Below are 25640 nucleotides of genomic sequence, written 5' to 3'. Positions count from 1 at the left end.
CAGTATCCTGTCTGACAGTGGCCATTGCCAGATGCTTCAGAGGGAATTCAGAGGAAATGAACAGAACAGGGTAATTTTGAGTGATCCATCTCCCGTCATCCAATCCCTGCTTCTGGCAGTTGGAGGGTTAGGGACATCTGGAGCATGGGGCATCATCTTGGCTAACAGCCACTGATGAACATATCCTACATGAACTTACTTAAATTCTTTTTTGAGACCAGTTATACTTTTGGACTTTGCAACATCCTCTGGGCAATGAGTTCCACAGGTTGATTGTGTGCTGTGCAAAGAAGTACTTCCTTATGTTTGTTTTAAACTTATTTACCTTTTCACATAGGCAGCAACACTTCACTATTCACTTTCTCCACACCATTCATGATTTTATAGATCTCTATCATACCCCTTTGGTCATCTCTTTTCAAAGATGAACAGTGTGTCTTTTAATCTCTCCTCGTGTGGTTCCATACCCCCTACTCATTTTTGTTGCCCTTCTCTGAACCTGTTTTATTACCTCTCTTTTCCTAGGTTTCAGAGTAATAGCCGTGTTAGTCTGTCTTTGCAAAAAGAAAAGGAGTACTTGGTTACTCTCTTTTCCTAATGGTTCCTAATATTGTTAGGTTTTTTTTTTTTTTACTGTCGCTGCACACTGAGCAGATGTTTTCAGAGAACTATCCAAAATGAATCCAATATCTTTCTTAACTAGTAACAACTAATTTAGATCCCATTATTTTGTATGTACAGTTCAGATTATTTTTTCCAATTTTGCTGACATAACGGCTTGTGTACACAGCGCTATGTCAGAGGGAGACGCTCTCCTGCCAACATAGAAACTATCGCTCATTGAGCTGGTTTTATTATGTCGATGAGAGAGCTCTCTCCCATTGGCAAAAAACGGCTACATGAGCACTCTTACAGTGGCACAGTTCCATCACCACAGCTGTGTCTCTGTAAGTTTTTAAGTGTAGACATTGCCTTAGGACCTCATCCTGCAAGGTGTAACATCCAGGTGAACTGCCTTCAGGTTGCGCCTGGAAAGTAAAGCAGTCTTCCTGCATGCTACATGTTGCAGGACTGGAGCCTTAATGCTTCCTACTATTTTTCTTCCCAAAATGAATACTAACTGGAGTGACTCTTTCTCATGAAAATCAGTGATTTCCTTCCTACATGTAAATGTAAGTCTTACTTTAGTTACCTGCCATGCCTTTTTTTAGACTTAAGCATAACTTAGAAGTTGTATAGAAAAGACAAAAGGGGATTTAAAAAAAAAAACAAACCCACAACTCACCACATTTCATCATTCCTACTTCACAGCATTTCCGTAGTCTACATGCCTGACAGCTTTTACGCCTATTTTTATCTATTGTGCATTGATTGGTAGCTGGACATATGTAATCATTGTGTCCTGTAACAGGATATAAAGAAAAAAAATTTTAAATCTCAAGCAATGTTAAATTTCTTCTGTTAGGTAACTTGAAAAACGTTTTGTAGCTGATATAATGCTGAATACTATCGTTAGAGCAAAAGATATACAAAGCAAAAGGTATTCAACATCGTTACAGAATGCAATAAATATAACCACTGATTGTGGAAAGCACTTAAGCTTTTACATCAATGAAAATTAAGCATGTGTTTCTACTTAACATATTAAGTATTTACTTGAATCAGGACCAAAAGAGTAATTTTTTTCAAAAGTGCCTAAATCACTTCAGCTCTTAAGTCTTAGAAAAGTCAATGGGACATAGGCTCCTAAGTGTCTAAGTCACTTTTGAAAATTGGACGTAAGTGCTTTTGGAAATTTTACCCAAAGTGCCTAATTTTCATGCTGTATGAAACCTCAAACATTCTGATTCTAGGTATTCTATAAAGCAGATTTTCATTGTTAGTGCATGTTTTGCTGGCACAATGCCACTTGTTTCAGTGGAGTTTCAGCAGCAGATAATTTTGCCTACGGGGTTTCACTAGTGTATCGGAGTAGACTATTATTTTATTAATTAAATACAACCAAGTCACTTCCTGTAAAACACTGTACATTTCCCTTACAGAAATTGGCCATGGATGCAAAATATTCTCTATCAGTTACAGTTTTTTATTAGTCTTCCCTCTTTTGGGGGGGGGGGGGGGGCGGGCAGATTATATTTTTAATTGCTGTAAAATTAATAGATCAAAAAAACAACAGAAGGTTTTATGTTCTTGGTTCATGAACAAGCAGTTCAGGAGTTCTTTTCCCAAGGGTAACTATTTTAACTGAGCTACTGTGAACATTTCCTTGTAAAATTAAAATATTTTCCAACCTTGAATTTTTCAACTACAGTGCTTAAAAAAAACACATCAGATTACAGTTTGTTTAATGTCTTACTGGCAGATATGACTGACAAAAAAGCAGTTCAACTTGGGCAAAAAGGGTGTAAGGGTGGCTTTAAGCCACCTTCATTGCCTCCTAATTTTAGGTTGCACCAGGGTCCAGAGCAATGTTCCCTCTAATTTTTTCCATTAAGGTAGGTGGAATAAATTTTGTTTTATGCACCACCAGTAGAAACAAAAAACCTAGATATAGTATATATTTTTTAAAAGTTACCATAGGGATAATTACTCCAGCCAGGACAGGTTAGGCATTTTAGAACTCACTACTCAAAGAATTAAATTTAAGTGTACGAGAGAAATAAAAATTATGAAATGCATAGACCAGTCAAAAAACTAAAACAGCACTTTGAAAGAATAAAATTACAGAGAATATGTGTGCATTGCAGTAGGAAATACCAAGAAGTAACAAAAATACTTGTGTGTGTTGAGAGGTGAGCGTGAAAGTGAGTGAGCAAGAGAGCATGTATATGTGAGACACAGAAATAGTAGGTGTGCTGACTGCTGGGAAAGTTTCTGAGAGATGTCATGCACTGTCTCTTTAAGGCACTCTCTGAAAGCTCTCCTGAGTCCTGTCTCCCCACCCTCCCTGCAGAAATGGGGTACATGGGCAGGGGGAGGGGAGAGGAGAGAGAGCTGGCTGCTGGGGAGGTCTCAGACTGTGCACTGTCTCTTTAAGGCACTCACTCATTCACCTGGAAGGCAGCTCTCTTCTGCTCGGAGTCCTGGGCCAGGCTTTCCCCTCTCCCCTGCTCTGTGGCTATGTGGTACAGGGGCAGGGGAAGGGGGGACACCCTGACATAAGCATCTCCCTTCTTCCCACCCCCATCCCCATTCTGCACAGCCAGCAGGAGTATCTCAGGAGAAATGTGGGTGCAAAGTGTGGGGGAGGGAAGCACCTGAACACACACACTGCCAGATGTAAACGGCTCTGCTAATCAAGCGTGCAGCACTTGAATCACTCTTTGGCAGCTGCCCAACCATGCAGCTTAGAGGGAACACAGGTCCAGAGCAACTCCTGGAATTTAGACAATCCTGAGAGACAGTCTAAGTTACAACAGTCTGTACCTGCCTGCCTCTGCGAAATTGTGCTGCTCAGTCTCCTCTGCACTACATGCTGCAATTTCAGCTCCTAACTTTTCTCTTCCACCCTGGCTCTACCCCAACATGCTATTCATACCGGCTTTGCTAAATGTCTTGAAAAAGGGGTATGTGGACAGCATATGGCAGTCTTCTGCAGTGCCCATACTAGAACAATTCTCTCCTGGTCAGAATCAGAGCTCTAGAACCACTTTACCTGGCACAAAGGGCTTGAAGCAGAGGCAAAAACCTCACCAATAGTATTTCAAGAGATTAAGTCAACCTGAAATATTGACTGTTTAAACATTATTTTAAAGTAGTTTCAATACTGTTCAATTTTTGTGGTTCTACAAATCACGTTTTCTGTTTTAAAATTCTTTTCTCTTTCCTGTTAAGGTGTGACAGACAGCTTCCCCTGTCATTTATATGAATCTGACTATACAGAAGAAACACTGAAATTGATTGCATACCAAGTCCTTTCAAATGCAAAATAAACAAACAATCTGAAATTAGAGAGGGGGGAAAAAACCTCCCCCCCCCACTTCAGGAGTCATGCTGCCATTGGAGGCTCACACAGCAGGTGTGTGTTAGGAATCACAGAGGACTCGGGGGGGTTATGGCTTCTTTTAGTAACATTATTTCACCACTCTGATTTCTGCTTAGAAATTTGCAAACGGATGGAGAAAGCATGCCACAAAGCGTGACTAGTTCGTAGTTTTAACCATTCGTCTATCACTGCTCCACTGGAAAAAAAAAATCTTTAAGGAATCATTCACACACTGAATAGGTAGGGAGGACTATCTGCAGGCTTGGGAGTCGGGGGGCAAGTCTACTGACACTGTGATAAACTCACTCCATCCGTTCTGCAGATTTAGGGCATTTTTTGCTTTAATTCCTACTGCTTTTCTCCCTGTTGTATTGTATAAGGAAGGAGAACTTAGGCCCCATATTCGTTAATGGAACAACTTCTACCCTCAGTTGCATGCATACATAACTGCCATTGACTCCTATGCAGACAGAATTTAGCCCTAATACTGGTCAGCTAAAGAGATATTTAGCTGAACTATAGATATTCCTGAACACCAATTTTCTAATTAAGGGTCATAGATGCCAAATAATGTTTAAATTTACCTTTAAAAAACTTCCTCCACATTTTCTGTGCAAGCTAAAACCTTAAAAGGATTTGCCTTTTGTTGGATCCACCCCATATCTATTACAACGGTAAACTCTGTATAGACAGAGTTCAACAGGGAAGTACCATGTGTTTTGTTTTTTGTTTACTTGCCCATAAAGAACATAACTCTCCTATCTGGTGTGCTGCTGTGCCAACTAACATTACAAAGATCTGTAAACACCAGAACAGAAGGTATGTTATGAAGAAAAGTGAAAGGCCTCAAGCCAAAGCCACAATACTAAAATATGCTCCCAAAGAAAAATAAAATTGAGTGGCAAAACTCCCACCGACTTCAGTGGAATTAGAACTGGACCATAAGTTACTACAAAATATCTGATAGCAAGCAAATTAACGTTGCTCAAAGCAAAAGATACTAATTTCTCTCTGTGCAACATGATAACAAAAAAAGAGATAAAAGATTTCTCAAATTGCTTAGGGCCAAATCAGCCTCCACTGATCCGAGGGAAGAAAACTCAGGCTTGGTCTACACTGAACAGTTATATCAGCATATATGCATCAATTGGGGTGTTAAGAAACCACATCCCCGACTGTCATAGTTATGCCTACAAAAACCCCAGTGTAGATGCAGCTATGTTGATGGAAGAGTACTTCTGTTGGCAAAGGCCTGGTCTACACTATGGGTTTAGGTCAAATTTAGCAGCGTTACCTCGATTTAACCCTGCACCTGTCCACACGACGAAGCCATTTTCTTTGACTTAAAGGGCTCTTAAAATCGATTTCTTTACTCCACCCCCCGACGAGGGGATTAGCGCTGAAATCGGCCTTGCCGGGTTGGATTTGGGGTAGTGTGGACGCAATTCAACAGTATTGGTCTCCGGGAGCTATCCCAGAGTGCTCAGTTGTGACCGCTCTGGACAGCGCTCTCAACTCAGATGCACTGGCCAGGTAGACAGGAAAAGGCCCATGAACTTTTGAATCTCATTTCCTGTTTGGCCTGCGTGGCGAACTCACCTGCACAGGTCACCATACACAGCCCATCAGCACAGGAGACCATGCAGTCCCAGAATGGCCAAAGAGCTCCAGCATGGACCTAACTGGAGGTACGGGATCTGATCGCTGAATGGGGAGATGAATCCGTGCTGGCAGAACTCCGTTCGAAACGACAAAATGCCAAAATATTTGGAAAAAATCTCCAATGGCATGAAGGCCAGAGGCTACAACAGGGACCCACAGCAGTGCCACGCAAAAAGTAAGGAATTCAGGCAAGCCTACCAAAAAACCAGAGAGGCAAATGGCCGGTCCAATTCAGAGCCCCAGACGTGTCTCTTCTATGATGAGCTGCATGCCATTCTAGGGGTGCAGCCACCACTACCCCAACCCTGTGCTTTGACTCCATCCAAGGAGTGCGAGGCAACACAGAAGCGGGTTTTGGGCTGAGGAAGATGAGATGGGTGTTGACATCTCACAGCAAGGAAGCAGAAAAACCGGTTTCCCCAACAGCTAGGATCTGTTTATTACCATGGACGTGGACCCAGTACCGCCCAAACCCACCCAAGGCGGGCTCCCAGACCGTGAAGGCGGAGAAAGGAGCTCTTGTGAGTGCACCTTTGTAAATATTATACATGGTTTAAAAGCAAGCGTGTTTAATGATTAATTTGCCCTGGCATTCGCGGCCAGTATAGCTACTGGAAAAGTCTGTTAACATGTCTTGGGATGGAGCGGAAAACCTCCAGGGACATCTCCATAAAGCTCTCCTGGATGTACTCCCAAAGCCTTTGCAAAAGGTTTCTGGGGAGGGCAGCCTTATTCCATCCTCCATGGTAAGACACTTTACCATGCCAGGCCAGTAGCACGTAGTCGGGAATCATTGTAGCGTATGGTCCCGGTGTTTGCTGGCATTCAAACAACATCCGTTCTTTATCGCTCTGTGTTACCCTCAGGAGAGTGATATCATCCATGGTCACCTGGTTGAAATAGGGTGGTTTTAGTAAGCGGATATTCAGAGGTGCCCATTCCTGCTGGGCTGTTTGCCTGTGGCTGTATAGAAATCTTCCCCACTGTTAGCTACGCAGTGGGGAGAGGGGTGAAGCCATCATCTCAGAGAATTGGGTATGCGGTGGTGGGGGGGGGGGGGGTTAGTTGGGTTTCTGCTGCAAGTGAACCCGGAAACTGCAGCCCCTCCTTTTAAATGGCCAACCCAACAGCTACTTTGTATGGGAAATGAGGGCACTGCTGTTTGAAATCATTCCCACATGTTATGAAGGTTAAAGAAGCCAAAAGACTGTGGCTTACCATGGCTGCCTGCAAGCCGAATTCTGTTGCCCGGCCCTGCGTGAGTGATCTCTCACACCAAACCAGCATACCCTCAATAAGAGGCAAAATGTGACCTTATAATGAAAGTACATATGCTATATAATGTTAACAGCAAGGTTTACCATGGAAGAGTGTACCCATTGTTCTATAAAATGGGTCCTTTTTTTCCCCTCCACCAGCTGCATGTGTTTCTCCTTCCCAGAGGCTAGCGAAGATTAGAAGGCAAAAAAAAAAAAAAAAGCATTTGCGATGAAATGTTTTCTGACCTCATGCTGTCCTCCCACACTGACAGAGCACAGAAAAATATGTGGAGGCAGACAATCTCAGAGTGCAGGAAAACACAATATGACAGCGAGGAGAGGTGGCGGGCTGAAGATGGGAGGTGGCATCAGCATGCTGAAAGAAAGGTAGGAGTCAATGCTCAGGCTGCTGGAGGATCAAACTCATATGCTCCAATGTACGGTTGAGCTGCAGAAAGCAGCAGGACCACACACCGCCGCTACAGCCCCTGTGTAACCAACCGCCCTCCTCCCCAAGTTCCATAGCCTCCTCCCCAAGATGCCCAAAAACGCGGTGGGGGGGGGCCCTCAGACCACCCAGCCACTCCACCCCAGAGGATTGCCCAAGCAACAGAAGGCTGGTATTCAATAAGTTTTAAAGTGCTGTGTGGCCTTATCCTTCCTTCCTCCACCACCCCACCCCGTGCTTCCCTCCTCAATCATCCCTCCACGGCTACCTTGGCAGTTATCCCCCCATTTGTGTCATGAATAAATAAAGAATGCATGAATGCGAAGCAACAATGACTTTATTGCCTCTGCAAGCGGTGATCGAAGGGGGAAAGGGAGGGTACTTAGCTTACAGGACAGTAGAGTGAACCCCAGGGTGGGTTTCCATCAAGGAGGAACAAACAGAACTTTCATACCCCGTAGCCTGGCCAGTCCTGAAACTGGTTTTCAAAGCTTCTCTGATGCACACCACACCCTCCTGTACTCTTCTAACCACCCTGGTGTCTGGCGGCACATAATCAGCGGCCAGGCAATTTGCCTCAACCTCCCACCCCACCGTAAATGTCTCCCCCTTACTCTCACAGATATTGTGGAGCGCACAGCAAGCAGTAATAACAATGGGAATATTGGTTTCACTGAGGTCTAAACAACTCAGTAAACTGCGCCAGCGTGCTTTTAAACGCCCAAATGCACATTCTACCACCATTCTGCACTTGCTCAGCCTGTAGTTGAACAGCTCCTGACTACTGTCCAGGCTGCCTGTGTATGGTTTCATGAGTCTTGGCATTAAAGGGTAGGCTGGGTCCCCAAGGATAACTATAGGCATTTCAACATCCCCAACGGTTATTTTCTGGTCTGGAAAGTAAGTCCCTTGCTGCAGCTGTTGAAACAGACCAGAGTTCCTGAAGATGCGAGCGTCATGTACCTTTCCCAACCATCCCACATTGATGTTGGTGAAATGTCCCTTGTGATCCACCAGTGCTTGCAGCACCATTGAAAAGTACCCCTTTCAGTTTATGTACTCGCTGCCTTGGTGCTCCGGTGCCAAGACAGGGATATGGGTTCCATCTATCGCCCCACCACAGTTAGGGAATCCCATTGCAGCAAAGCCATCCACTATGACCTGCACATTTCCCAGAGTCACTACCCTTGATATCAGCAGCTCAGTGATTGTGTTGGCTACTTGTATCACAGCAGCCCCCACAGTAGATTTGCCCACTCCAAATTGATTTCCGACTGACCAGTAGCTGTCTGACGTTGCAAGCTTCCACAGGACTATCGCCACTCGCTTCTCAACTGTGAGGGCTGCTCTCATCTTGATATTCTTGTGCTTCAGGGCAGGGGAAAGCAAGTTCCATGAAAGTGCCCTTACGCATGAGAAAGTTTTGCAGCCACTGGGATTCGTCCAAGACCTGCAACACTATGCTGTCCCACCAGTCTGTGCTTGTTTCCCAGGCCCAGAATCGGAGCGCCATGCCATGAACCTGCCAAACTGACACCATGATGTGCACATGGCAGGGGCCCGTATTTTGTGAGAAGGCTATGTCCATGTCCTCATCACTCTTCTCACCACGCTGTAGTCGCCTCCTCCTCACCTGGTTTCACTTTTCTTGCAGGTTATGGTTCTGCATATCCTGCTGGATAATGCGCACGGTGTTTATAGTGCTCATAATTGCTGTGGTGATCTGAGCAGGCTCCATGTTCCCAGTGCTATGGCGTCTGCACTGAAAAAAGGCGTGAAACGATTGTCTGCCGTTGCTCTGACGGAGGGAGGGGCGACTGACAACATGGCTTGCAGGGAATTAAAATCAACAAAGGGGGTGGCTTTGCATCAAGGAGAAACAGAATGCCTGCCTCAAGGATAGAGCTCAAAACCCTGGGTTTAGCAGGCCGTTGATTTCATGGAGGGAGGGAGGGGGAGAAAATGAATACAAAACAAGTCTGGTCTATTTCTTGTTTTTGATCCACTTCATCTCTCTTTATACATCTTAGGCTGGCAGAAGACGGTGCAGTACAACTGCCGGCAGGACTGAATCGCCATGAGACGAAACTTAAAAGGGAAATGACCTGGCTGAGTCACTCCCATGTCTGCCCAGGCGCTCCTGACCGACCTCACTGAGGTCGGCCAAAAGAGCACCCTGGAGCACGGTGACGATGGCTACCAGTCATACTGCACTGTCTGCTGCCAAAAGGCAATGAGCTGCTGCTGTGTAGCAATGCAGTACCACACCTGCCAGCACCTAGGAGACATACGGTGACGGTGAACTGAGCAGGCTCCATGCTTGCCGTGGTATGGCGTCTGCACGGGTAACCGGGAAAGAAGGCGCAAAACCATTGTCTGCCATTGCTTTCACGGAGGGAGGGAGGGAAGGGGGGGCCTGACAATATGTTCCCAGAACCACCCGCGACAATGTTTTTGCCCCATCAGGCATTGGGATTTCTACCCAGAATTCAAATGGGCGGCAGAGACTGTGGGATAGCTACCCACAGTGCAACGCTCTGGTAGTCGACGGTTGCCTCAGTACTGTGGACACACTCCACCAACTAAATGCACTTAGAGTATTTGTGTGGGGGGACACATAATTGACTGTATAAAAACGCTTTCTATAAAACTGACTTCTATAAATTTGACCTAATTTCGTAGTGTAGACATACCCAAAGCTAATGTTGTTGAGGAGATGGTGTTCCTACACCAACAGGGTAGGAACTCCTGTTGGTGTTGGCTGCGTCTACACTAGGGGGCGATGCCAGCATAGCTATGTACACAATCTCCGAAGTTTAGACATACACGAGAGAAGAATCATGGGGAAAACCCTGATCACCACACTCAGGGTAAGAGGGGTTCATACTTTGTACCAGCTGCCATGGTAACAAGTTAAATTTTGCCCCCAAAGCCTTTAAATACTGGGGGATCCATCCTGCTCAGGCATCTTCTGCCTGCCATCTCTGGCTTACTGGCAGCAGAGTTCAAATCAATCCATGTTGCCTGGGACTACCAACTGCTGATGTCCCTAGAATCCCCTAAAGGGGAAGTTCTACAGTGCACGTTAAGCCATCCTCAGATTGAATGAACTGTAAGGAACCTATTGAGGTCAATGGAATCTGAACACAGCAAGAATTTTTCTTCGTGTAAGCATTGGGATCCGGGTAGGTAACAAAACCTTCCTTCTCTATGTCTAGTAAAATTACGTTTTCGCTATTTGCTTTGTAAACACTTGACAATTACTCAAATCATAACAGTTCTCATGAAGAAATCAGTTTTAATTTCTGAATACAGTGCTTTTACTTCAAGTTTGATGTAGTTACAATAAATCAGTGGTAACTGTACTTCAGAAAATAATTGTAATCCCACCAGTATTTTATGAAGTAGGTACAGGCATTTGAATACTAAAAAATAAATCAAAGAATCAGAATCATAGAATATCAGGGTTGGAAGGGACCCCTGAAGGTCATCTAGTCCAACCCCCTGCTCGAAGCAGGACCAAATCCCAGTTAAATCATCCCAGCCAGGGCTTTGTCAAGCCTGACCTTAAAAACCTCTAAGGAAGGAGATTCTACCACCTCCCTAGGTAACGCATTCCAGTGTTTCACCACCCTCTTAGTGAAAAAGTTTTTCCTAATATCCAATCTAAACCTCCCCCACTGCAACTTGAGACCATTACTCCTCGTTCTGTCATCTGCTACCATTGAGAACAGTCTAGAGCCATCCTCTTTGGAACCCCCTTTCAGGTAGTTGAAAGCAGCTATCAAATCCCCCCTCATTCTTCTCTTCTGCAGGCTAAACAATCCCAGCTCCCTCAGCCTCTCCTCATAACTCATGTGTTCTAGACCACTAATCATTTTTGTTGCTCTTCGCTGGACTCTCTCCAATTTATCCACATCCTTCTTGTAGTGTGGGGCCCAAAACTGGACACAGTACTCCAGATGAGGCCTCACCAATGTCGAATAGAGGGGGACGACCATGTCCCTCGATCTGCTCACTATGCCCCTACTTATACATCCCAAAATGCCATTGGCCTTCTTGGCAACAAGGGCACACTGCTGACTCATATCCAGCTTCTCGTCCACTGTCACCCCTAGGTCCTTTCCCGCAGAACTGCTGCCTAGCCATTCGGTCCCTAGTCTGTAGCGGTGCATTGGATTCTTCCATCCTAAGTGCAGGACCCTGCACTTATCCTTATTGAACCTCATCAGATTTCTTTTGGCCCAATCCTCCAATTTGTCTAGGTCCTTCTGTATCCTATCCCTCCCCTCCAGCGTATCTACCACTCCTCCCAGTTTAGTATCATAAATAAATAAATAAAAAGAAAGAACTACAGATAATTTAATTCACATTGGCTATTGCAAAGTATTATGGTGATTGTCAAAGGGATAACTTTATTTAATACGGCTCCCACAAAGTCAGCTCGGTAGTCTAAAGGAAACTTTACTATTTTGGGGTGGGGGAGTTAAGCAACAACCTGAACTAGCTTGGATGCAGAGTGTAAAATATGTTTTGTGTAGTGAAGGCCATTTCTTGTATTTATAGAACCTCTGGATTAAGACCAAATGTTATCTGCCTAGGTGAATTAAAACGTTCAATGGACTAAAACAGGTATCCCGTTCAATGCTAAAGCGTAGGTGAGCAAAGCATATCAGGTTAACATTTTTCCTCCACGACCAATTTACTGAATATGTACACGAAAGTCTCATTTATTATTTTAGGTTTGATTTTAATGATTTCACACTGCATGCAGATTTGACAGTCATTGTTACAGTACATGCGCTATCTCGAAAAGGCAAACCACTTTTGTACAAATTGCTACTCAGTGGGTGAAATTTACCCTGTTACATAGGGCTCATGCAGGTACTTCCACACCACTAAATACCACCGCAAAAAGGGGAAGAGAAGTATGAGCAGAGAAACTATTGGGGCCTGCCTTTTCATACCTCAGATATTACAGAGTGAGGGTCTGGCCTAGATCTAATTAAGAGAGCACAGAGAAGACTGGGAGCAGGCCAATTTCACCCCACAGATTTCACTATTTCACCCCACAGATTGTAACAGTAGGCCAGGACAGACTACATTATGTATCTAGAGTCATCAGTGGGTTTGCACTGAGTTCCAGTATTTGAGAACTAAAACTTTGTTTTGTAGTAAGACTTTCAAAGATTAGAAGGTGAGGTTTATCTTGATCCTAGTTAAGAAGAGCTGCAGTGTGACTTCATGAAAATAACTTTTGGATTTTACCTAGTATGAGTGAGGTTCTTCAGAGTTAAATTTATTTATATCAGTGAAACTTGTTATTTTTTATCCTCCTGCCCTATCCCCAACTCTCTACCTTTTATCAGCCACAATTATTACACCAACTTTGCATTTCTGAAGGCAAAGTAATCTGTAAGAGTCTGCAGTACCATTTCTCTGATATGTCTGCTCCAGGGTTTTAAATGGCAACATATTTTGTATCCTTCCCTAAAGGGATCAAGTGTCCATTCCCTTCCCAATGCTGACAAACAAAAGACCATAAGATAGAGTATTCAAATCATGTTATCCTACTGTACACTAATTACAATTTATGTATATGATCATATAAGACACCACTTTTTTAAGCAAAGGCTTCCAAAACTATTTTTCCTACCTTGGATACTTCTTTTAAAGAATGCTTTACATCCTTCACAAGACCAAACACCATAGTGATATCCTGAAGCATAATCACTGCAGACTGCACAGAAGCGTGCATCTCTTTTTGAACCAGGACTTGTACAATCACTGCCATTAGATTTTCTTTTTAATGTCTCTCTGAAGGAAAAGTAAACAGTTATAAAAGAGTAAAAAGTTAGGATATATTTCAAATTCTCATTTTTCATTGTATTCACTTTAGCCTTTTTAAAGGCTCATTATTACCAAGCATGTTGCAATCTGAAACACTCTGTGTTAAGTGTTTGTCTCACAGAGTAATTAAAACAAATACTGTAACTCTAATGTTGTTCATACAGATTGTCTGGAAAGATTTGGAGCACCCGGGCAAATAGATTGTACTGCTGAGGTGATAATTATACAAACTCACAGAAATTAGTGAATGGTAAGTGAGCAGCAAATAATTGGATGTTGTATTTAGGAAACTTGCCATGGGAAATGGAGCTCTCAGATACCACTATGACTGATGCAGTATAAAAACTAAATAGAAGAGCAAATAGACTTTAGTCTGCTACATACTGGTAGTCACTGGCAATGGACAATTCTAACTAGAGCAATTTCCTGGTAAATTTCTATTTTTAGTCTATCTTAAGTTTGGGAAACATCCCCTCCTTCATTATTCCAAAAATGTGTCTCATAAGCAGCATAAGAGTGTCCTGAGGTTCAACACAAGAATCCATTTCTGGATTGTCTGTGAGTACTAATATCAAGAGAAGGTTTTAATCACAGTTATTTGTAGGGTGTGGGGGGGGGGAAGGTTTGGGTAGTGTTTTAATTGCTGGTGAGAAAGTGGTTGTGGTTTCAGTCAAGCAGATAAATCATCTTAGTGACAACAGAATGCAGGCTGTGCTACACACCTTGCCTCAGATGTATTCATTCCCTAATGAGGAGCTTCATTCATTCATTCCAGCTGGCTGAATCTCAAATAACTGATAGAACTGAATTTGAAATCTCAAGAGCCAGCTCAGTAGATTGGGGAAAGTGAGACTTATCAATAAGTCCTTTACTGAGGTTGGCAAGAGTCTTGGACCAAAGGATGCCTGGATACAAGTAGGAACGGGAAAGAGAGAGGGGCAAGGTCACTAAGAGCAAAACGTTTCTTGTTTCTGAGGTATAACAACCAGTTCCAAACACAATACTTACCTATCTGATGAAGGATGGAGCAAGGTAAATGGGAATTGGGATAAGAATAGGGAATAAGTTGCTTCGTGTCACTAGATGCTATAAGGAAACAATAAGATATTAGAGGGATTTAGAAAGAGGTAGTGGTACTAGGGAATTATTTCATAAGGTACACCCAGAGAACAAGGTGTATTGTAAGCAAACTGAGAAAAAACACGGCAGCTTGCCTTTTGGATGACTGTAGCAGATCTTAAGTCCTTGGCAAATAGAATTTGTAGCTAGAACTGGAGAGAATATAGTGTTCTGTGTGCATGAAAGCAACAATAGTATGCAAAAAAAACCCAGAAGCTACATAATCATTTATGTGCCTAGATATAAGCAAAGTAGCAGGGCCTTCAGAGTTACTCGCTGATTCTACTCTTGCTACATAGACAGAAGGAGATCAGTTATATCAATCAGTGTAGTCAGTAGGGTTTTAAGTTCTTAGGGAGCTAGCATATATTTCTGGGGCAGGAAAAACCTATTCACCAAAGACTCTACATGGAACTTTAGAAAAGCACTTAAAAATATACTCCAGGCATTCTGAAAGGATGAATAAGAACACTGAAAAGGTAGAAACATGCTTGAATGTAGTTAAAACTACATTGACTATCACTAAAACAGATTTATCCCAGTTTTAAAGAAAGGAAGAAGGGGCAAAAATAGCCTATTTTATTAGGGATTGCAAGTATTCATCAGAAAAGGCTTTTACACATGTGTGCGCGTGTGTAATATATCCTCACTTTATGCCATAATTCCTCTGTTCACAGTTCATTCTGGGATGCATTAACAGGAGTGTCGTACATAAAACATGGGAGATAATTCTCTCACTCTATACTTGGCACTGGTGCAACCTCAAGCTGGAATACTGCATCCAATTCTAGTGCCACACTTTAGGAAAGATGTGGGCAAATTGGAGAGAGAATCCAGAGAAGAGCAACAAAAATGATAAAAGGTATAGAAAACCTGTCTTATGAGGAAAGGTTAAAAAAGTAAGCATGTTTAGTCTTGGGAAAAAGAAGACTGGGGGCAGAGGGGAGAAACCTGATAATCTTCAAATACGTTAAGGGCCATTATAAAGAAGGTGGTGATCAATTGTTCTTCATGTCCAATGAAGTTAGGACAAGTAGTAATGGGCTTAATATGCAGCAAGAGAGATTTAGGTTAAATATTAGAAAAAAAAACTTTCTAACTCTGAGGGTAGTTCAGCTATGGAATAGGCTTCCAAAGGAGGTTGTGGAATCCCCATCATGTGAGGTTTTTAAAAACAGGTTGGACAAACACCTGTCAGGGGTGATCTAGGTTTACATAGTCGTGCCATAACACAGAGGGCTGGATTTGATGACTTCTCAAGGTCCCTGTCAACCCTACATTTCTATGAGTTTATGCATTTTCAACTCAAGGAAAGTCTTGTATCTCATATTTAAACAAATACCTTACTTCATTATGGGTTTTAAACATTACTTGGAACTTCTGCCTATGCTTAATGGAACAGGGGGCTGGTTCCTCAGAGTTCATACTCCCCACTCTTTGATATTTCATTTCAGTTATTATTCATAAGTTTTCAGCATCATAATCAATAAATGGCAATAAATTAATACCATGAACACTGTATTAAGACTTCACCACAGGATGAAGCAAAAAGGAGAAGCCGGACTGTGCACAAAAATGCTCTTATTCAAGTCTAGATATCTACAATATGGAAAATTGCTTCTGTTTTATCTTTATGGTCTAAAGTTATAATGAATCCCCATTCTTAGAACTGTGCTCCCCCTGTGAATGGGATCAAAATATGTTATAGCATAACATTTAAACAAAAAATATCAACTGTATCACTAGTAGGCAGTATGGCAGCTATCTACTGATGAAAAACAATGGTTACCCACTTCTTCAAATTTCAGCTACTTATGATACATAAGTATGAAAAAATAATCAGCCAACTACTAGAAAAGAAATATTGGGTATGTATGGACTCTATTATAACTGCTATGTTTAGCAAACAAGTATAAGATACCACCATTCATACAAAAATGAACTAAAATACAGGCTGAGATACTATGCCGTGCCTCCCAGAGGCACAGTGCAGAAGGCACTGCCCAGAGGAGGCAGGGCTGTCCCAGAGAACACGCCAGTGTCGTGTGTAACTTAATACCTGAAGTTACAATAGCCTCCAGATGGCTGCCTCTGGCTTGCAGCATAAGCCAGCATGGCCATAGTGGGTGGCATCCACTGCAGTCCTATTCTTGGCATGCCGTGCTATGACTTCCCAATACAGGGCTGTGCTGGAAGAATTCTCTCTTGGCCCTCTGCAGGCTCTGTGTGGCACTTCCACAAATACAAGGCCTGAGATGGGGGCCAGGGGAATAATGTAGGGCAGGGGTTGGCAACCTTTTAGAAGTGGTGTGCTGAGTCTTCATTTATTCACTTTAATTTAAGGTTTCGCGTGCCAATAATACATTTTAACGTTTTTTAGAAGGTCTCTCTCTATAAGTCTATATATTATATAACTAAACTATTGTCATATGTAAACAAGGTTTTCAAAAAGTTTAAGAAGCTTCACTTAAAATTAAATTAAAATGCTGATCTTACGCTGCCGGCCTGGGGTTCCGTTCACCTAGGCCGGCAGCAGGCTGAGCGGAGCCTGCGGTCGGGACCCTGGCTGGCAAGGGGCAGGCAGCCAGAACCCCAGACCGGCAGTGGGCTGAGCAGGGCCGGTGGCCCACTGCCGCTCAGCCCGCTGTCTATCTGGGGTTCCGTCCACCGGCTCCTGCCAGCCAGGGTCCCGGCTGCTGGCCCTGCTCAGCCCGTTGCCAGTCTGGAGTCCTGGCCCTGTCCACATAGAGTAGGTACCTACCTTCTCCCTGGTTCTAGCCATTCTCTTCCTCTCTCTGCACTGAGATGAGGGTGGGAGTGTGCTGAGAATAGGGCTGGGGGTGAAGGAGCAGGCTGGGGGTTGGGGTGCAGGGTATGGCCAGGAGCTAGAATGAGGGAGGGGGCTCAGGGTTGAGGCAGGAGGTTTGGGTGTGGAGCGCTTACTTGGGCAGCTCCCATTTGGTGCGAGGGGTGCAGGTAGGGATGGGGGGGGGGTGTGCAGGAGCTCCCGTTTGGTGCTTGGAGTGGAGATGTGGGGGGTGCAAGAGTCAGGGCATGGGGTGTAGGGGGGTGCAGGGGTCAGGGTGTGCGTGAGGAAGGTGCAGGGGTCAGGGCAGAGGGCTGGGGTCATGGGGGTGCTCCCAGGCCCCTGCCCTGAAGCAGCTCACAGCAGGGGGCTGGAGGGGATATGCCCTGATTCCACCCCCTTCCCCAAGGTCCCTGGAGCAGCAAGCGCGCTGCGGCTCCGCTTTTCCCTCTCCCCCTCTGTAGCAAGGGCTGTCAGCTGATCGGCAGCAGGGAGGGAGAGAAGGAGGGGCAGTAACCCAGCACATTGGGGGAAGAGGCGGGGGAGGGGGAAGCTTGCCTGCCCTGCAAGGAGAGGGCGGTGGGCAGAAAAGAGCGGGCCGGTCAGGATTTTTAGTGGCACGCTGCTGTCTACCTGGGTCCAGCAGACAGCAGCATGCCATTAAAAATTGGCTCGTGTGCCGTATTTGGCACGCGTGCCATAGGTTGCTGACCCCTGATGTAGGTCAAGGGTTCTCAAACTTCATTGCACTGTGACCCCCTTCTGACAACAAAAATTACTACACGACCCTGGGGGGGGGTGGCAAAGCCTGAGCCTGCCCGAGTCCTGCTGCCCCAGGTTTGGGGGGGCAAAGCCAAAGCCAAACCTCGACCCCCACCAAAGCCCCAGGGCTTCAGCCCCAGGCAGGGGGCTTGTAACTTGAAACATACTGCCCCACGCTGAAGCCAGCCCTCTCAACCCCATTAAAACAGTTTGAGAACTGCTGATGTAGGTAATAGAAGAAACAGGCTAACTTTTCTGATATTTAACATTAATAGATCAAATCTGGATTCTTTACACGATACTGAATACAAGCAGTAATGCCTGTAATAAGTAAAGAACCTGGTGACTCAATATTTAGTTGCTGAAGGAACAACTGTGTTTGCAATACCCACATTTGTAAACAGATTTTGTGCACAAACTGAGTAATTGCATCCTCTGATTGATGCTTATGTTGACTCCCACCTATGTATTCAAGCGGAGTATGAGTAGAAAAAGTGTGGATGTATTTTTAAAGACACACCCAGTTGCTCACGACTGAAAATTTTGACCAAAGACACTGCTGTGCAAATCTCAACTATCTGTACTGATCTTTTACTGGCTATAGCCTCCAAAGGAGCTTTTTAACATGATCTTGTAGAGCGAGACAGTCTTGTTAATGAATAGCAACTGCTAAATGCTGTTAGCGAGCTATACAATAATATGGTTCTCTTGGACACAGTTTGACCTATTACATCAATGTTAAATCCAAAGAGAATTTTTAAAGTATGCCACAGCATTGAAGTCCTTTGAGATACAAAGTTTTTACACAGTGCTGGCTTTATGAAACATATAGTAATGAGTAACCCACCCCAGCAGCTGTAGATATTTCCAGACAGAGACATCTTAAAAAGTAATAAACTTCTGAAATTTTTGTATAAAACACAATATCGCTTATGGAGTTCATTTCCTCGTGGACCAGTGTGTAAAAGTCATATGTAAAAAAAATACCACCTTAAAATGATTGAATAAAATGTCAAGTAATAACTTGCAAAAAAATGCTGAAAGAATAAAATATTTACCTGTTCATAGGCAGTGCATGGTCCACTGGTCTTGCGTCACACCACGGGCTCTTTGGTTGCTCTGCATATAAAAGTGATGACTGGCAATGTAATGTCAAAGGTGAAATATGGCCAGGAGCAGACCACAAAACATTTGGGCTTGATGTCTGCCTTACAGATGCACTTTCTGAATCACTGAAATTGCTAGGAATGTTGTAATTCATCATGGCAGAACTATAGAATGCCATTGCAGAATATTCATGTCTGTTTTCCACATAAGATGAAGGAATATAAACTGGGCTCTGTTCCATTGTCAGAGCAGACTGACTGCAGCTATAAACAGGAGAGCTGATGCCAGGAGATGAGATTTTAATTTCTGTTTTACTACATCCAGTATCCTGAATTGGCAGTAACTGAGAAAACTCCTTGTGAGAAGCAGCACAGACGGACATTCTGAAGCAAGACTGAAGCAGAGTATGTGTTGTTCAAATATTCATCCGAAGATATTTAAGCTAGAAAAATTAAAATATTAAAAGTTGCTTAATTTTCTAAACTAAAGAGAATACAGGTAATAAAACTGCACATCTTGAGGCTTTTTATACAGTGGTAAAGATGCAGTCAAAATTAAAAATAAAAATGACAGTGAAAAATAATTCACACATTGTATTTAAGCTTCAAATTTGCTTTCTAAAATATGTCTAAATTGTGTGTAAATCTTAACACAAGTTTTTGAAGCGTGCTACTCAGAACTTTGATCTCAGAAAATCTACTTGAGCATTTAAATGCTCCAAATTAAAAAAAAATCCCATAAGTCTGCAAGCTTTTATAGTTCTGTGAATTTTCTCCCCTCCATTTGCCCAATACACTTTTTTCTGTGACCTAGATTGGCAACAGAAATGGAAACTGAAACCCTCTATTTACCCACAGTAGACACATTTGACAAAATTCAGTCCAGTAAAAACAACTAAACTGCCCTCCTAAAGATCTTTCCCTGACCTGAGGAATTACCTTGTATTGGCATGCAAAATATGACCTCAAGACCTGAACTTCATCCCAATTTTTACATACAAGTAAGGTCTTAAATATCTAACAAAAATCTCATATCTAGCAATCCAAGATATTAAAATGTTATGTGACAGATATTGCAACTGGATGCAGTATCTTTGGGGACCAGATTTTTTAATTTTATTAATAGTTTATTTGTCATTGTAAGCCAGGGATTGTATGCAATTCTGGGGATGGGAGAAGGGTTACCACAGATCTGCCAGGTATTAAAGACAGTAAGGAGTAATTAAGGCAAATCACACAGGCTATAAATACCTCTAGAGAGATACCACCTTCTGGAGAGGCTTGCATATACTGCTTCAAACTGGGTTTTCAGAAACCAACAAAGAAAACTCCTGGGGGAATTCTACTAGGTCACTTCACATGCACAGAATTCATGGCCCTTGCATATTTTTCTGCGGGTAAGCAAAGAAATTACTTCTGACAGGGAAGCAGCAAAAGTGGTCAGTTGCCCACTGTCTGACAGTGCAGACTGGTCAGTTTGGGCACCCAGAGCAGCCAGTAGATACGTAAATCACCACCTGAGATGGGTGAGCTTGGTAGTTGTATGTGTGCGCATGTGAGAGAGAGACTGTCCCTCTCACTCGCTATTGCAGCATGCTCAGTGTAAGGGACTGCGGAAGACTTTGTTACGGCCTAGCTAGGGAACTGCTGCTTTCTAGGAGCTGATGGGTCACTGTAGGACATGGAAAACCAGCTATAGCCAGCTGTGGGCCGGTTTTGTCTGCCCTGCATGGCCCTTTGCCAGGTAACAGAAAGCCCCTTTAGGAAAGTAGCTCATGAATATATAAATTAGGTGTTTCTGTGTACTGCTTATTATGGCTCACTGGTTACCCCTTCGTTGGACTCTGTCCCAGGCAGCGCTCCGGTGCGCTGGGTTCTCCGCCTCCGTGACAGCAACGCTTGGAGTCCCCGTTGCAGGTGTGTCACTTACCTTCAATAAAGCCAATAACTCACTGCTTTGCTGCGTGTAGGCCTCGTTCTTTCGGAGCACTCCTGATAGGCCTGTGGCCTAGTACAGAACACTCAGCCTGGAGGTGCAAGGCTTTGGAGTATTTCTGAAGAGGCAGGCGTGTGGCAGACTCTGTTTCCTCAGGCAGAGGAGAATGTAGCAGCCTGCATGCTTAATGTATTGTTCCCATTGTTCTTAGTGAATTCCCCCAGGAGTATAAAACAGGTGTAAAAATGTTAAGGCTCCTTTACATTGCCAGTGTGGGTTAAAGAAGCCTTATTGTAAAGGACAGTATGGCCTTATAAAGGCTTATGGTGCTTTAGTGATTAGAACTGGTCTAAATTTTTGGACTGAAAAAAATTTCCTATCAAAATGTGCTCCATGATCGGTTTGTGACTGACCTTTCTGGAGACGGTCAATAGCCAGTATAAATTGTGAGTTTGAGGCCCCAGCCCTCACTTGCTCTTCAGTTGCTTATGATGAAACACTGAGCATTTGGCTGCATATATTTGTTGACTAATAATTAGAAGTAAAGGGTAAATACTAACTACATTACTATTAGACAGACAGGATGTGGTGATTTCCTCCAATACTCCCATTCTCCATCCATTGTACTGTAGTTTAAATAAATTACCAAAATAATTGAAACTAGCTAGAATATATTGCATTATTTTGACACACAAAAATATGCAGAATTTTAAAATATTGTGTGCAGAATTTTTTTTTTGGGGGGGGGGGGGGAAGAGTGCAGAATTCCCCCAGGAGTAAAAGAAAGCTGTTTAAGACAAAAAGCCCTGAGTTCAAAGAGGGTCAGGGAGAAGGCAAGCCTTGTAGAAGAGTTGGAAAAAATTTGGCTTACTAGGGGACCATAAGAATGATGGAACTCTAGTAAAATTTTAGCATGCACATAAAACTTTTTTTTCTTTAAAAAGAAATTCTTATCTGTAATGCATAAATGTATTTTGCTTTGTGAAGGCTGGATGGTAACTGGTCTACAGTGTTGTAACCCCTGGGGAGAAAGATTAACCACAGGTGCTGGATCTCAAAATCAGACCTGTTGGGGAAATCACAGTGAGGTGAAGAGAGACTGCAAGACTAAATTCCTGGTCTGGAGTGGGAGAGACAACTCTCCACCAAAGAGAGGTGACAGCAAAGAAGCCTGAAACCTTTAAGTGGGTGCCCTTGAGGAAGGCCAGGTGGGGGGAGGGTGGTCAAAGGTGCAGTTAATCCTGAAACTGTGACCCACTAGATCAGGGTTTCCAAAAATTGTGAGTTGCAACCCAGTAGGAACATTGTATTGCAATGTGCATGGATTGTACCAAGGCCAGACAAGTAAGAACTGCTGCCTTGTCACACGACCCCTAAAGACCTATGATTTCACTATTTAATGCACTGTCAAGCTCTTCATGCTAAGAAAATATCTGAAAATCTATACCACGTATATCACGAAGCTATTAATGAGCTTCCCTAAAGGTTGTTCTGTACGTACTCATTTTTTTGCATTGCTCTATTATGACATGGATACGTCAATGAGTTACTATGGTAACTTCACCAGCAACTTGTTTTACATTGAAGTGAGGTGATTCAAGTGTTAAATTGACTCTGAATTTAGAGCAGAAGTGCACATTTCTAGAAGGATTAGCAATATTTCTTTGCCAAACCCTTCAACAGTTCATACTGAGTGTCACGCACAGTCTACCTTGCTACTGCCTCTGAGCAATTATCCTAATGAACTTATGTCTATACTTCAATAAAACACCCACAGCTGGCCCATGTCAGCTGACCTGGGCTCGTAGGCTCAAGCTGCAGGGTTCTAAAACTGCAATGCAGACATACAGGTTCAGGCTAGAGCCCCGGATCTAGGACCCTGCAAGAGGGCAGTTTTTTCAGATTCCATTAAAGAAACTGGAAAGACAAGCTGAAACCTTCAAAGACTCATAATTTATCATTTCAGGGAACTTCAGACTCAGCTGCGGGATTATTTTTTTTTTGGATGATCCACAAAGGGGAAGAGATGGATCACCAGCAATATCACCCAGGGTATTGATTTGGGCCACTGCAAGAGAAACAGACATATCCTATTACAAGAGCCTGCACTTGACTTTCCCTGTCCACAAATTTAGCAGATTTTAGCTGTCTTTGAAAGAGGAAAGTACCCAGCTTTAGTTGCTGAAGCAATGAAACTTCCAAACGCATTTTCACCTTCTCTCTACAAAGCATATTTCTCATCTATGGGTGTAATAAGTCATTTTTGAGTGACAGGTGATGGAAAGAAAAATGAAGTAAAATGAAGTAAGAATGTTTTCACCAATTCCTCCTTTGTCTTTTATCAACAAGATGGAGGAGTATCACATTGAATGGGAAGTGGATTTTAAAAGTTGTCCTTTTTTTAGAATTAAATTTCATTTATTTGAAACTTCATAGTTAGTTATTTCTGATAAGGTTACAGTTACAGAATTTTGTCTGCTCATGGCCAGGATTAGAGCTCTTAAGGGATGGGGCTGCAAATCACCTTAGTCTGGAAAGGGCTCACCAACTCAAATAATTTGGGATGCCATAAACTAAAATAATACTGATTTTCAGACTGTGAGAGAGTGGGGATATGTCTATCAAATTATGACCTCTACGTTCTGCTGTATGTGGGAAAATTACCTCTGTGACTGTACAAGCCTAGATATGCCCAATGGCCGGCATATGTACTGTAGACCTACCCAGGAAAAATGTATGAAACCTCATTGAAGGACTATGTTGCACTGCAGTGCGGAATAGGAGGGTGAACTGCAGAGTGCATCAACATGTTGCGCTCTATGGCCCAAGTAGACGCAGCTGTTCCTAGTTTGTCCTATGTATTTCACATTAATGTAGTTCTGCTTCAGACAGGACTACATTCACATGAGCTAGGTACCTTTTGCTTCATTCCAGCAGCATCCACACTGGGCAGTTAGAGCATAACACTTGATGTGCTCTGCCATCCAAGTAGCTGCCACCCAACTACTAACCTATCCCCTGGCATAAAGGATTTTCTACACAGAGAACCACTGGGGGAAGGCACAAGCATGACTAGGGTAGGGCTGGAGCATCCCAGTGGAGTACATGGCAAGGAGACACAGACTCTACTTAAGAATGGGATGCTGCTCTGTGCAGGGCAGTCAACCATCACCATATGTAAGAAGGACTTGCAGGAGAGAGAGAGAGACAGAGACTCTGTCCAGCCTGGAACACTAACAGACATTTGTCCCACCCCTTCAAAAACAGGTGTAGTTGCATCTCTGGACTTTTGTTATTTCCAAAGAACTAACACCTTCATTTTTTTTAAAAGAGTAATGTTACTGTGGTTGATAAATTCCATTGCTGAACCTGTGTTCCTGGTTTTCCCCAAAGGGGTTAAACTGGAAGCCAGAGTGCCCACAGCCTTGGCATAATTCTGTGGGAGTGTGTGTAAGGAGCTGGGGGGAAAAGGGGCTTGGGAGGTCAGAAGAATGGGTTTCAGGAAGCTGGACTGCCAAGCCCCACATCCCACAGAAGACAGTCAGGCCAAAGATCTGAGTGTACCATAGGGGTCCAAAACTAGAAACTAATGACTAGAGATCCTCTATCCAAACTCAGTTGGACATGGGAGCTCGTGGGACCCACTGGCTGGGTCCACTCACAGGTTGTAATGAAAACAGCTACGAACTGATCCTGTCTTGGTATAGTTTCCTCAGAGACTGTCTTTCTCACTTTATTTTTTATATATTAGTACTAATCACATTAAAGACGCATGATAAGACACATTCCTTAACTCCTGACCAACCTTTTTCCTCCCCAGAGAAACGGATTGTAAAAATAAATAAATAAATAGTACCAAAAAAAAAAAAATCGAGATATTCAACTTGCATGTCAATAGTTTAAATCCAATTTAAATTCAGAGTAGGGCTGTTGATTAGTCGCAGTTTAATCACAATTTTTAAAATCACGATTAATTTTTGAGTTAATCATGTGAGTTATCGCAGTTTTAATCATACTCTTAAACAATAGAACAACAATTGGAATTTATTAAATATTTTTGGATGTTTTTCTATATTTTCAAATATATTGATTTCTATTACAACACAGAATACAAAGTGTACACTGCTCACTTTATTATTTTTTGTTATAAATATTTGCATTGTAAAAATTATAAACAAAAGAAACAGTATTTTTCAAATTCACCACATACAAGTATTGTAGTGCAATCTCTTTAACGTGAACACGCAACTTAAAAATGGAGATTTTTTTTGTTACATAACTGCATTCAAAAACCAAACAATGCAAAACTTTAGAGCCTACAAGTTGACTCAGTCCTACTTCTTGTTCAGCCAATTGCTAAGACAAACAAGTTTGTTTACATTTATGGGAGATACTGCTGCCTGCTTCTTATTTACAATGTAAACAGAAAGTGAGAACAGGCATTCATATGGGACTTTGGTAGCTGGCATTGCAAGGTAACTACATGCCAGATATGCTAAACATTTGTATGCCCCTTCATGCTTCAGCCACCATTCCAGAGGACATGGTTCCATGCTGATGACGCTTGATAAAGAAAAAAAAATTGTGACTGATCTCCTTGAAGGAGAATTGTATGTCTCCAGCTCTATTTTACCCGCATTCCACCATATATGTCATGTTATAATAGTCTTGGATGATAGCTTAAAATGAACAACATGAGATGAGAAC

General features: G+C 43.0%; 1 protein-coding gene across 6 annotated transcripts in view; it reads right to left on the bottom strand.

Annotated features, from left to right (window-relative positions):
* The window catches only part of ESR2 (estrogen receptor 2), an 82740-nt gene that overhangs the window by 44832 nt on the left and 12268 nt on the right, over window positions 1-25640 (bottom strand). For 5 of the 6 annotated variants that reach the window (XM_075129938.1, XM_048853611.2, XM_048853608.2 and 2 more), the window contains 3 exons: window positions 18950-19440; window positions 13011-13171; window positions 1286-1402 (listed from right to left, as the gene is read on the bottom strand). In XM_075129938.1, coding sequence (XP_074986039.1) covers window positions 1286-1402; window positions 13011-13171; window positions 18950-19380 — 709 coding nt within the window. In that variant the 5' untranslated portion in view covers window positions 19381-19440. The remainder of the gene's footprint in view (window positions 1-1285; window positions 1403-13010; window positions 13172-18949; window positions 19441-25640) is intronic. The other variant, XM_048853612.2, reaches the window with a different exon arrangement.

Source organism: Caretta caretta, chromosome 6 (assembly GCF_965140235.1).
Source record: "Caretta caretta isolate rCarCar2 chromosome 6, rCarCar1.hap1, whole genome shotgun sequence".
NCBI lineage: Eukaryota > Metazoa > Chordata > Testudines > Cheloniidae > Caretta > Caretta caretta.
This window is presented reverse-complemented; position numbering and strand designations above follow the sequence as displayed.